This window comes from Gymnodraco acuticeps, unplaced genomic scaffold (assembly GCF_902827175.1).
Source record: "Gymnodraco acuticeps unplaced genomic scaffold, fGymAcu1.1, whole genome shotgun sequence".
In the NCBI taxonomy this organism is placed as follows: Eukaryota; Metazoa; Chordata; class Actinopteri; order Perciformes; family Bathydraconidae; genus Gymnodraco; species Gymnodraco acuticeps.
The window spans coordinates 274,575-289,172 of record NW_022990047.1 but is presented as its reverse complement, the minus strand read 5'-3'; the positions used below and the strand labels follow the sequence as shown (position 1 = coordinate 289,172).

Here is a 14,598-nt window from a genome sequence, read left to right as displayed (position 1 = left end):
AAAAGGTGTGAAAAGGTGTTAGGAGGATTTAAATCCACCAAATGTTGTTTGGGTTCAGATCCATCAGTTGTGCTGGATGCAACCACATGATCTGGTCAATAAAAGTAGCATGAAATGTGTTATTAATTGTATCAGTTCTAAAAGGGTTAAAGAAACATAGAGACAATATTGCTTGATACAAATGTTTGTTTTTGAATGAAGTGCATTCTTGATCCTGCAAACTGCCCTTAAGAAAACATCAAAGCAGAACATCAATCGTTGACACTGGATGGAGGGTGCCCAGATCCTAATATGTAAACAAACTTAATAAAAACTCAACATTTATGATCCTTGCAACATAGTAGTTACAGCATATTTAATACAACTTTGCATTGAGATTTTGAGAAACTACCACTCCTCTTTTCTGCACTTTTCAGCCCTTTTTCAATCTCTTCTCTTCTCCTAAATGATCTTCCCTTGATCCTCTTCTCTTCTCTCCTCTGCCCTACCCTTCCTTGTCGCTAAATCCATAAAGAACAAACCGTTTGTAAGGCGTTTTAGTGGACCTTGGTACCCTAAGCTCGTAAGCCTGAAGCATTGACAAGACAATTGTGAGTTACGTGTATGTTTGTCTGGACGTGAGTGTGTTTCCAGGGATTTGACATCCAGAGAAGTAGAATGCCTCTCTACAGAGTTTAGCTTCTTTGAAATCTACTGCGAATCTCTATAACAAGAATCCCAGGTGCTGACAAATAAATGAGACAACGCAGGCTGGGTTGCAGTGTGTGGGCAATGTGCATGTCCAATATTGATGACATGGACTTTTCCCCCCTAAAATCTATTTATAATATTTTGGCTTCATGAGTGTGCCTCATCTGCAGAGTAGCTCATCCCAATTCTCACCATACTGAATCCCTTGTATATGTAATTGTGTTGTCTGTGATTGTAACCAAACAATGCAATGTGCAGACAAAGAAAGTCTTCCCTGTAAAACTCTCACTTGGCTCATTATACACAGTAAGTACCATACAATACAAAGTTATGCTCCGACTCCACAAAGCTTGTTGCTTTGTATGAATAGTTGCAGCGAAATCCCCTTGTTAAATATGCCTTAAACGGTCAAATGTATTATCCATAGGCATAGAAAATCTCTGCACAACTCTGCATAACTCCTTATCCTTAAATCATGCATTTCCAACCATCCCTTCAGGTCCCAACCTAGTTTAATGGCGATGCTTCATAAATGTCATAAGGTGAGTCCTGCTCTCTGCCTGTCCCGGTTGATCTATGTGAAGTCAGATCACTTCCTGCATGTAATGTTTCTCATTACTTTCTAAACATTCACAAATAGGTGAAGGACAAGGAATATAATCTTGGCATAATCACAATGTTATTATATTTAATGTAAGCTATTTTCAATGGCTAAAATAGCAATGTGATTCAGAGATCCCGAATCATTAATAAAGTCATTGTTGTTGAGCTGAGGTAGTTAAATTGTTCTGCTCTGGTTGCTGTGCTTTGATTACTGCAGCCTCTGGTATAACACTGGGTAATTAAACACACACACACACACACACACACACAAGCACACACATACAAATGGCAATTGGGTCAGACACTGCCCTACATTGTTTTTCAGACACAGGAAGAGCAAATGAGAGTGAAACAGAAAGAGAGCTGGAGAGACAGTACACGTAAGAGACAGATGTTGTGATGCCATCACTTTGGCTCTAGATAGAGTAATGAGCTGGCCCTTGGTGTGTATCTCAGTGGGCCGCTATGTTAAACTGCAGTGTAATTACACATCATTACAGAGGCAAAGACAGAAGTCCAGACAGCAAAGCGGAATGAGACATGGACACACCAGCAGCGATGCACGAAAACAACAATAGAAATTGAATTCAGAACGCAATAAAAAAAAAGATGTAAGGCCATGAATATAAAAATAGTGATATTGAATGGTCACGATCACAATAGTAAACCTATGGAAGGGTGCCCAGTGTTATAGGCATTAATTATAGATGGGGCCTTAAACCGTCAAATCCAAAGACCCTTTTCAGTTCTTCATGCTGTAAGTGTAACCTACGGAGGACATGACACTGTACATGAGCAATGTGGGGGAGAGGCTTAACAAACAAACTGTATATACCTCGTAAATTGTTTTACTTGCAAATACAAAGAAATTCAAATCAACGCTGAAACGTTTCACACTTGGCATTAGCAGATTTAGCACAAAAGTCTGTTAACTGAGTTCTGTGTTTTAACTAGGCTGCACAACTATAGGTATGTTTGCTGACACTAATAATGTGTACACCAGAGAGTTGCTGATTGTAAATGATGTTCTTCAAAAGTCCAGCTCCTTTGAATTAGGTATACTTTTACATTACATTACATTACATTGCATTTAGCTGACGCTTTTATCCAAAGCGACTTACAATAAGTACATTCGACCAGGAAGACACAACCTTGAAGAAAACAGAATCATATAAGTACATCAGATTTCATAGAGCTAAACATTTCAAGTGCTACTCAACTGGCTTTAGGTAATCCAGTCCTTTATTGGTATAAAAGTGCTTCGTTAATAGTTCTAACGCTCGAAGTGGAGTCGAAAGAGATGAGTTTTCAGTTTGCGCCGGAAGATGTGCAAGCTATCTGCCGTCCTGATGTCAATGGGGAGCTCATTCCACCATCTTGGAGCCAGGACAGCAAACCCACGTGTTTTCGCCGATGGGAACTTGGGTCCCCCTCGCAGCGAGGGCGCAACGAGTCGTTTGGCTGATGCAGAGCGTAGTGCACGCGCTGGGGTGTACGGTTTAACCATGTCCTGGATGTAGGAAGGGCCAGATCCATTCGCAGCATGGTAAGCAAGTACCAGTGTCTTGAAGTGGATTCTAGCAGTTACCGGAAGCCAGTGAAGGGAGCGGAGGAGCGGAGTGGTGTGGGAGAATTTAGGAAGGTTGAAGACCAGACGAGCCGCTGCATTCTGGATGAGCTGCAGAGGTCGGATGGCACATGCAGGTAGACCAGCCAGGAGGGAGTTGCAGTAGTCTACTTCAAACTATAGTATGAGTTTTTGACTGTAACATTATGTTGGTGCTGTATAATTGTATTTCAATGTGCTGAGAGTATGTATACCTTGATTTAAATAAGGTGAACAACATATTGGAAATAACTGACCGGGTTACCAAACCTTTTATTCAATACAAAATGTAATGATTCAATGTGTGCTAAATGTGATCACATGCAGACTTATTAGGTAACTGACACACTTTCATTTTCACTATTATGGCATGGGTCTCTCTAAAGAAGATGAGGTATATTAATTAGTAGAGAAATATATATATAATTTTGTTTCTGCATTAATCATTTTAAATAAAAGGTATAGCCTGTAGGCTATTAGACAAACTCTTAAAATATATGTGAACTTCCCTTAATTGTATATTCACTTTAAATTGTTGCCAAACAGGTTTGGTGGCTCTGGTGAACAAAGCAACCATCCTGAAAAATAACTGGATTTACAGATAATCTTGAATGGTTTACCAATCTAAAAAGCAGGGACGTGCGCAGGGATGTGCGCAGGGATGTGCGCAGGGATGTGCGCAGGGACGTGCGCAGGAACGGGCTAATGTTGCCCGGGCAACGGCCCGTTTGGCCTTTTTGGCTGACCTGCCCCTCTGGAGAGAGCGAGAGTTTGTTTGTCTTTTTTCTGTTGTGGCCGAATCAACATGATAAGCCCACAATTAGTATTGTAGCGTCTCGCTGCGGGAAACACACTTTGTCAGCGCTGTCATCTGCCGGTGCGTTAAGACCACCTCAGTATCGGATTTTGGAAACTTGATTTTGAGTTGTCTCATGGCAGTTAGGGTATAAGGGACAAACCAGGGGACTTTACTTCCTCTTGATACCGTCGGTTATTTACAAAAAAACACCTAAATATAGCCTTTGTTATTGCGCTTCTGTCTATCTGTGTCTTTTCATCTCTCCCTCAACGGGCCGCTCACTCTCTTTTCTTGATCGCCCTCTCACGGGTGAACACTTCACTGTCCCGCTTCATTGTAGGATTTCTGCCATGTCTCTACCACTTTAGTTTGACCATCTCTGTTATTAAGTTATGGAATACTAAATAAATAAGTAATTAGATACCTTACCGTTACTGGCTGCGCTCATAAAGAATGATAAGAATAATGCGTATTGAACTGGTTTCATTAATTAGTGAGTTTATTTAAGGTAATTAGTTAGAGGCCTGCACAGTTCAAGTTACCGAATGCAAGTAGTCACCTTAGCTTATTTTGTTATGAGATGTGAATTACTGTTCAATTTAGTTGATGTAATAATCGTTTGGTTTCTTTTACATTAAAAACAAGTTACACTTTTCAAAAGGTCTTGTGTTTTTTATCGGGGGGAGGCCCTTTTTCCAGTTTAGAGCAATAGCCCCTCCAAATGTCTGTGCACGTCCCTGCTAAAAAGGCATACAATTTAAGAAATCCAATCTCTGATTTTGCAAATGGATATAAGATTGTTTTGCCCTATTTGTGTAGCAAACTTGATACATTATCAAGTATGAATTAACGTCAAGGACCTACAAGACCTTCCAAAGTTGTAAGGAAAACGACAAGGGCCAAGTTTTTATTTTTTATTTAATTAAATGAACAGTCCAGAAGCCCCTATAACTCCTTAACAACTTCATAGACGAGCTGTCACGGAGTGGCCGCAGACATACCGGCGACAAACAGCTGATTACCGTAACCGACAGTCGGCTATAAAACCGCCTGAGGAGCAGCCAGAGCAAAACTGAACTAGTGTCTGCCTTCAAAATCACCAATAATGCATGAATGAAATGACCTGCCCATCCAATTCTCCCACCGTGGTTGTCTCATTAAATATAGCCTGATAGTTATCTCTGAACGACGAGCACTTTAAACCAGGAGTGCGCACACCAGAACATGGGATTAAAGGGGCCATACTTACATGAGCTGTGTTGGAAACTGCGATGCCAAAGACCCGTCCTGCCACAACAGGACCAGAAACACCCAGTATCGTACCCTGCAGGTATCCATTGTTAAAAAAGGGGGGAAATTCCCCGACTCGCATCAACACCAAGTGGGCTCCGCTACCCTCCGCCGCCTGTGTATGGGAGCGGCGAGCAGCAGCAGTGTGAGTGGCAGTATGTCGCTCCCTGTCAGATTAACGAGCCCTGACACCTCTAATCTGATCACCCGGCCATCCGGCGCTCTAACAGGTACTGGAGCTGGATCTCTCTCTCACACACTCCCTCAATCTCTCAATCTCTCTCTCTCTCACACATGTACACTGCTGTCTCCCCTCCTACTCCACATTACATATGCTCCTTTTATCTTGTAGCCTAATATGACTCGTTAGTGCTTTGACATATAATGCCGTTTTGATTACACCCACTTTTTATTTTTTTCAAATCTTATTTTGGTATGGCAAATATAACCCAAAAAACAACAATGGATGTGATATTTAAATTACCTCTATATGTTTTGCTCCAAAGCATCACTATGTGTTTGTTTCCTTTACTCAAGGTGCACAGCATTTGTTATTTGGAGCAACAATTTGTTTTATTTTACCTCCAAGAAACATCTGCTAAAAGGAGGGTCCGACCACAGGTACCACACATACAACGGCACGTACACTGAATACAGATTCAGGTTTGGCTCTTTAAAATGCCCGGCAACCTTTCAATCCCTGCAACCTGGAGGAATGGGAGAATTTACTGGCTTTGATAGCACAATCTCTGGCGGTCGCTATCAGTCATCCTGGTAGTAAGATTGGCAATAAGCAGAGAAGCCGTCCCACATGGGATTCAATGCTCGTGTGACAGATCTATTGATTCCACACATGTAGTGTAAAATCTTATGGGCAAAGTACAGTAAGAGCCCAATAAATCTCAGTGCCATCAATCATACCTGTTTTATAAGATTGGATTCTGTGATATGCCGTGCATCCCAACAAGAGTGTACAAATTATAAAACATATAATCTCCCACACCAGTGAAGTATATATAATCATAGTTTCTGTTATAATTTTAAATTAGGAACATCAACACTTTGATTGAATAATTGAATAAGAAAGCCAGAAAACAAACCTAACTGTGTGTGTGCGTGTGTGTGTTGGAGTGTGCACGTGTGTGTGTGTGTGTGTGTGTGTGTGTGTGTGTGTGTGTGTGTGTGTGTGTGTGTGTGTGTGTGTGTGTGTGTGTGTGTGTGTGTGTGTGTGTGTGTGTGTGTGTGTGTGTGTGTCCGTCCGTGTGTAATTCAGGCCTGGAGGGAGGGCAGGGCAGCACAGGCGAGATGCTTGGGGATTTGGTTATCAATCGTTGCCTGGCAACCACACACCATCTCTCGTGTCCTCTCCCCTTCCTCCCTCCCTCCCTCCAGTTCTCTTTTTGTCTCTCCCATCACCACCTCTCCCCCTGCTCTCACTGCACTGCACTGTTGTTCTTCCTCCCTCAGTTTCTCCACCATTGTCCTCCCTTCGCTCCGTGTCACTTCACCCTCTCCACATCTGCACCTTTCTCACACTCATTTCCCCCAGCAGAGGCACAGATGCACCTGCTAATGGGAGGCAGAAAAGTAAGTAAATGGTGAGAACTGGAGAGGTGGTGTGGAGTAAGGGAACATAATAGCAAAGAGAGTTGTGGAGAGGATGGAGTACTATACTGCAGACATTCCCATTCAATTTTTATTTATTTTTTCATTTGGAACATATCACACTATATCCTGAAAAGGAAGAGGTGTCAGACTAATCCCTGCACTGCTACACATCTCCTCATGTTTAATCTTAGAAATGGATATTAGTAATAATAACATCTGTCAGACAGAACTTCACAGAGCATGCACCTCTCCCTACAGCCAGAGACACCGGGCAACACTAACACATTCCGTAGGCTCCATATGGTTACATCACTCACATTTGGAACCATTATAAACTTAATTTAACTCGGGAATATTGCAACAGTTTTACTTTACCTACAGTAATAACCTGTCATTCCCTATGGACCTGCATAACTTACTCCATACAAACATGAATTTAGCAAATAATTTAAACATACTTATTTGGGTCCAAAGTAAAAATGCACTCACTAAAATGTTTAATAATAGGCTAACCCTGAGCCCCTTTAGCATTCCTATAAGAGAGAACCACATGCATACATGGAGATCTCTGGTAATCATGTCAATGCAATACTTTGTGAAAGCCCCACTGGTTAAGGATCGGCTAGTCAGTGAAATATGCTGTTATTTGATAGAGGATACTGCCATCTGGAGGTAATTCATGCAAATCACATATATTAGCTGCTGTTAAATATTATGCTTTAAACTAGTTCTACGGTGGCCCTGAAGTGCAAGTCAAAACAACATTTTACAAAACACTACAGCATTTCACAAAACGCTTCAGCATTTCACAAAACACTACAGCATTTCAGAGAACGCTTCAGCATTTCAGGAAACGCTTCAGCATTTCACAAAACGCTACAGCATTTCACAAAACGCTACAGCATTTCACAAAACGCAACGACATTTCAGAAAATGCTTCAGCATTTCACAAAACACTACAGCATTTCACAAAACACTACAGCATTTCACAAAACGCTACAGCATTTCACAAAACACTTAAACATTTCAACTTTTACGGAAAAGGTATTCCTTTAGGGAGAACACTTCTTGTTTGTGATTGGACAGAGCCAGCCAGAGAAGCACTGCGGTGATTGGTTGTTTTTGCTGCCAGTCAAGAAATGACGTTTCGTGATTGGTCAGCACCCGACAGCGCAACATGTCCCAAAACTAAGCCGTTAGCTGTTAGCACACAGAGCTCACAGCTCTTCATATCTGTTCAGAAACTGGACAAAAGTTAAACATGTACAAAACACAGACTGTCTGGCGAATACAGTCGCTGCTTTATTTCTGTCTGTATCATGTTGTTGTGAGTGTGGACGGAGCAGCTCCAGGTTAGTTTAGCCTGATCGATCCGATCTTCATTCAGAAAACACGCATTTTAAAAGGGTTTTCGCCTGCCAACAAAATGAACATATTTTACCGTGATTTAATTGTAATACACGTTTCAAAATGATGCCAAAGTAACAACATACTGATACCGGTTAGTAAAAACCATGAATTAGTGCTTTGACAAGACGGCAGGCAAAAAACTATTTAAAATGTGTGTTTTCTGAATGGAGATCGGATCAATCAGGCTAAACTAACCTGTAGCTGCTCCGTCCACACTCACAACAACGTCATACAGACATAAATAAAGCAGCGACTGTATTCGCCAGACAGTCTGTGTTTTGTACATGTTTAACTTTTGTCCAGTTTCTGAAAAGATATGAGGAGCTGTGAGCTCTGTGTGCTAATGGCTAACGGCTGATGTTTTGGGACATGTTGCGTTGTCAGGTGCTGACCAATCACGAAGCGTCATTTCTTGACTGGCAGCAAAAACAACCAATCACAGCGGTGCTTCTCTGGCTGGCTCTGTCCAATCACAAACAAGAAGTGTTCTCCCTAAAGGAATACCCTTTCCGTAAAAGTTGAAATGTTGAAGTGTATTATGAAATGCTGTAGTGTTTTGTGAAATGCTGTAGCGTTTTCTGAAATGCTTTAGTGTTTTTTGAAATGTCGTGTTTTATGAAATGCTGTAATGTTTTGTGAAATGTTGTTTTGACTTGCACTTCAGGGCCACCGTAAGTTGCCTTTTTTTATTAACATTTGAACATGCTTGATTTACCTTCTGAACTTCAAGATGTTTGTTGTTCTTTTTTATAAACATCAACATAACCAAATATAAATATATGATATTACTAAAGTATATGTCCAAAGTCTAAACGCAATGTTCCAATACCCACTTCCTACCCTCAACATCTGGCACCCCTGATCTAATACCAACTATCACCTCCAAACACGTAAAGTATCCAGACCGACCACACAAATATATACACTTGGTAAAGTACTGAGACATCTTCTATATTAGTTCCTGCTACAGGTGTTTCATGTATAGATTCACAATATATAAACACGTTTTTGTTGTTGCAGCAGGTAAATATAAATAAATAATAACAATTTAGTCAAAAGGAATGGGGTCAATAGCTTTTTTTAAATATAAAAGCTATTCTCTTGTTTATTCCCCTGAATGAATTATAGTGTTTACCTTTCTACTGGCAACGTGATCTATTAACAAAACAAATGTAAAGCATATCGAAACATTTAATATAATTTAGAATACTTTTCCATGTAGTTTTGTTAAGGTGTTACTTTCTCACTGTAAATACACCCGTAATAATCAAAAACACATTGTGCATTATTTTGGCACTATCTGGTGGTAGCATGTAGAATGACAGCTACAGGCAGGCAGTACAGACTGCTTTTTTACTACTGTGTTAACCTTACTTGAAAAAACATGCACAAATTGTCTATTTGTTTGACTGCATTGAAATAAACTAGGAAGATAACAGGCTGCTGACTGACAAGAGAGGCAAGGAAAGGACAAATCGACACATCATAGGAGGCCATGGAGCAGGGGCGGTTCTAGGGGGGGGGGGGGGGCACTGCCTAACACTGACCTCTGACCCCCCTGCGGCCCCCCTAAAAGTGAAAAAAGTGAAAAAAATGTATGATTTATTACACAATTTATTGAATGACGGAATAGGCGGAACTAACGTTATTCGTCATTCTAGTCGGACCCATTAGAGCGGTGCACTCAGGACCCATTAGAGCGGTGTACTCACTTTCACTGATAATTGAAGGTGAGTTAAACTATTGTATCCGTGTAATTGTAGATGTAAAGTAGAGATGTAACTGTGCATTGCCTTTATTTTTATATAAATATGATATGGTGTTAGTGCAAAAATTGTACTATAACTTCAGCTGAAGCTAACAGTAATAACTATAAGATATATCTGAAATAAATAAGTGTACTGAAACAAATACCAATAACTGGATTGCATTGTTTTCTTATGCGCAATTACTTCATACTGTCTAGTTCTCTTTTTCGTCCTGCATTTATTGTGCCCCCCTCAAAAAATAACTGGCCCCCCAGTGGCCTCGAAAGTAGACGAGAATAGCCGATCACAGCCGGGGGAGGACTCAAAAAGCTTGCCTGAAGTCGGACAGCTCCGAGTCGGCTTCTTCTTCTTCATCTTCTTCTTCGCCTTCTTCTTCTTCTTCTCTCGGTTATTTGGCGGATTGCAAACAACTTTAAGGTGCATACCGCCACCTCCGGAGTCGGCTTGACTCGGTTTGCATTTATAAAGAATGCACACATGTGTTTAATCGTTAATGTCAGATATGTACTAAGTAAATATATTTGTTCCTGCTCAAGATTAGATTCAACTTTATTGTTATTGCACATATTACAGGTACTGAGACAACAAAATGCAGTTTAGCTTCCAACCAGGAGTGCAACAAGCAGTAAAGTGAAAGGTAATGTACACAATCTACAGAATAAAATATAGAATGAATTGAATGATGAATAAACAGTGAGGGGTATGAATACACTATATACACAGCAGCCTGTGAGCAGTCTGAACAGTGTGTATGAATATGCTAAGATATATAAAGTATGAAACGGTAAGCAGTGCAAGTATAGTATAAAATATATAGATATTAATTTCATGATGATAAACATTGTGGAATAATGATGAAAAATGGGAATGGATGTGGCGACGTAAAACTGACACAAAACAACAACAAACTTTTGCCAAGCCAATTGGAGAGTTTCATCACCAGCACGTGTTCAAAACCACCAATGAGCGCTCAGCTCGAGATACCAGCGAGTCGTTTCCCATCAAGCATTTCGCATTTCGTGGAGAGCATGGAAATAAGAACTGGATACAGCGTGGGAGGTGGGGCCTCATTCATTCCTATGGGAGTTGCTCATTAGCGCATGATGATAAAATGGCCCAACTTTTGAGAGAGTGAAACGTCACAGATTACCCGGCATGCCTGAGAAGTACCCGTATGTGCGCTCATAGCGCATGCGCAACTTTAACCAAAATGCTCGTTCACATCAAGCACGTCAATTTGCGTACACGTAACAGCACCGCACGTTCATGCAGCATGGTAATGAATTGTTATTATGATGGATTTGATATTAACAAGGCGGCAGTTAGCAGCTAGCGGCTAGCGGCTAGCTAGTAATTATGCTAATGTACACATCAATCGTTATGTATATTACGCTGTAACAGGTTCTAGTGATATCCAAGCAACATAGCTTCATTTAGCATGAAATAATGATTGCACTGTGTATATATATATATATATACTTATAATAATAAGTAATATTAACTTTATTTAATACAACATTTACGGTACAAGATGTAATCAAACAGCCCATGTAGTATGATAATGAATTACAGCAAACATGTGCAATATATCCATTATTACAGCTCCGTGGGATGGCAGTAAGACGATATGGGTCCGTTCTTATTGTGCATCCATGGGTAAAGATAAACGCAACTCACATTGGTTTCTCAAACAGCATCTCTGTAAACTATGTGTATTGACTGAATTTCACTCTCTGCCTTTAACGGCTCGTTTTAGCTCCAATAGATCCAGCCCCCACCCTCCCTGTGAGCACAGTGTGCTCTGATTGGTCGGGACCAAGCGGCAAACTATGGGGTAGAGCCGGGAAGCCAATACGGAAGTGCCACACACTGCAATTCATATATTGTCCGATAGGCGATGGCTGCAGAAAGGAGCAATTTCCATAGACCCCCATGTTAAAATGCCCAATTTTACAGCAGAAAAAAACATGTTTCTACCCCTGGCTACATACATTTTTATTATCGATATAGTTAGATTCCACCTTCATGATTATGGATCTGTGAGTGAATTGTTTTCTAACACGACCCTTTTATTTATATTAGGTCTTAAAGTTTGTGCATAAATTAGGGCGTGGTCACATTGAGTGACGGCTCTGTGAAGTGACTGCCGCTGTTAGCTTCTTGTCTCTCTGCTACCTGCTCCGTGAAGCTAGCTACAGGGACTCTGCCTGCTCAGCTCATCCAGGAAACACAACTTGTAGCCGGCCGTGGTTGTTTGTTCTTCATGCTTATATATCGGACTATTGTGACTCGCTCTGCGGTTAAAACAGATGGTGCATGAATGCGGTAAGTGAAATTCGAGTGCTTTATTTATGTGTTAATGATTTTAATCAGCTACGTAATGAATGGTAAGGCTTGGGTTAGCATGTAAGCTAGTGGTAGCTACATCGGTGCCAACGATGCTAATCGTAGCCTCCAAGTTAAAATCATAGACTGTATATATAAAGGTTAAAACGAAATAGACAAGTGTTAAGCGGGATTATACTGTTGAACAAACGGCTTCTGTTTGAGGTTGATAAAATAAGGTTACATCCTTGTAACTTAGAGATATTTTATTATGTAGGTAGGAACTGTATGCATCTAAGTTTAATTTAAATTGGCTATGCTCAAGTATGTAGACAATAGTGCTGTAGCGACGCGTCGACGACGTCTTGTCTCTCGTGGAGGGAACAATGATAAGTAAGTACTAACTTTGGCTAAATTAATTCCACGTTTGTGTAGTGTGTTGTGCAGCTTGAGTTCTGTGCACTTCGGTAGTGCTATCTTATAGCTCTCCGTGCGGTTTGTTCGTGCTTGGTTGGTTAGTAGTTAAAGTTAACTACCTAGCTAGCGGCGCCAGCTGTGTGTTAGTTAACGTTTGTCAGCATTTAATGTTGGCTGGAATGGTAGCTAGTTTACGTCTGCAGAACACCGCTAGCTAGCCGCTACTAACCCGGAACGAACTAACTGCACAGAGAGCTAACTCATGTTGTGGTCGTTTACGAGTCAAACTACATAACATTAGACTAACGTTAGTCAGCTTATCAATGTATGTCAACTAACGGAGCCAAGCAATGTCCAGGCCAGGGTGCGCAGTTGTCATGAATTAATTAATGTTTTTATGAGCATTGAAAACATTAAAATGAGCACCAGCACATCCAAGTGTGATAGGGCTCATATGAGTTGCACTACCAAATATTTTCACTGTGTAGATATAGTACTCTACAAGCTTTTAGATAATCATGAAATGCATTGTTGGACTTAACATTGTTTAAAAAGTAACCACGTTAGCCTTCAAGTAAGCTAATTATACCATAGCACTGCAATGAGTTTAAGAGTAGATTTAATATGCCCCACTGTCATAGCTGTTGTTCCATTGTTCATTGCTGTTGTGTTTTCTAGGACAAAGCAAAGAACCTTGCCGTCCTATCTTGGGAAAGAGGCGCAATGCACTCCACAGAAGGCAGCCGAACTCAGCAAAATAATCTTGAGAGTAAGTAATTATTTGCTTCCTTTGAGCATATTTTAGGAGGGAATGGCTGTCCTGATCCCATTTATTGTGTCCTGATTTATTAGCTAGTTTATAGGTGTTTATTCACTTGGCCTTTTTATTTGTGTCCTTGTTTGGATTGTGTAATAATTAAGCTTCTTACACTGTAAGCAACATGGCTCTATGAAAGGTGCTTTGTTGTTATTAATAATAATATATTTATTTTATCTTACAGGTGATCGTCAAAGACATGAGGCCTTTGTCTCTCGTTGAGGGTGAAGCCTTCATAGATATGATTGAATATGCCTGCCCAGGCTTCAAATGTCCCTCCAGGTGGTGGTTTACCAAGCAGCTGGAGAAAGCATACCAACATGTTCTTGGCGATCTGAAGGGAAACTTAAAGAAGAGGTCCTGTGTTGGGACTGTTATATTGTGTTAAACACTCAGGAATTTCTGCACTGTGCACGGCAGTGTTTGTTTTTGCACTACATTTTTTATCTTTTGTAATTTTGTACAGAAGAGATTTTTTGTTGGACTGTAAGACTAAACAGGCTGGCCTTTTTATTTTGTATAATTTTATTCTATATTTCTTGTTTTGTTGTGCAATAAAAAAAAAACTATATTATTAAGAATTTTTTGGTATTTATTTGAGATACATTATGTTTTTTATTAATCGAACAACAGAAAAATAATCGTTAGATTAGTCGACTAATCGATAAAATAATCGCCCGATTAATCGTTTTCAAAATAATCGTTTCCCCCAGCACTAGTAGACTAATGCTAAGCTAATGTCGAAGTAGTGTATGTGAAATCAACCTCACAATAAGATGTGTATATATTACAATTATTAATGTCATATTTCAAGATGATTACTTAGATATTACAATATGGTTGGTTGAGCTGGAGTTCATTATCGAGCTTACACGTTAACGTCACAGTCATCTGAAGAACGAACCCAAACCTTGTTGTTTTTATTAATTGCATTACCAAATTGGTATCAAATAAACAGTAAGCATTGGTAACACAACTTCCAAAGTTACAGTAAAATAAAAAGGACCCTGACTCGGACAATACACAATCCAACATGTTCAACAGAAGAGAATCAGTTATATTGTTTGTACACATGGTACTTTACATATATATATATATATATATATATATATATATATATGTAAAGTGCCATGTGTACAAACATAAAACATATATATATATATATATCTATCTATATCTGTTTGTTTAAGGTGTCCAGGTCATGCAGACAGGCTGGACCAGAGAGTGAGAGACAGAACCGGACTCCTCACAGCAGTGAACTTCA

General features: G+C 40.1%; 1 protein-coding gene and 1 long non-coding RNA gene across 6 annotated transcripts in view; one reads left to right on the top strand and one right to left on the bottom strand.

Annotated features, from left to right (window-relative positions):
- Positions 1 to 14,598, bottom strand: part of LOC117545743 (voltage-dependent calcium channel subunit alpha-2/delta-1) — a 111,900-nt gene that overhangs the window by 73,921 nt on the left and 23,381 nt on the right. For 4 of the 5 annotated variants that reach the window (XM_034215681.1, XM_034215682.1, XM_034215679.1 and 1 more), the window contains exon 1: positions 4,948 to 5,227. The exons of the other annotated variant lie outside the window; for it this stretch is intronic. In XM_034215681.1, coding sequence (XP_034071572.1) covers positions 4,948 to 5,036 — 89 coding nt within the window. In that variant the 5' untranslated portion in view covers positions 5,037 to 5,227. Of the gene's footprint in view, positions 1 to 4,947; positions 5,228 to 14,598 lie in introns of those variants that run through there. 5 annotated transcript variants of the gene reach the window in all.
- On the top strand, positions 12,839 to 13,915 carry LOC117545745. The gene is made up of 2 exons (XR_004568879.1): positions 12,839 to 13,286; positions 13,519 to 13,915. It is a non-coding gene; the product is annotated as an uncharacterized LOC117545745 (long non-coding RNA).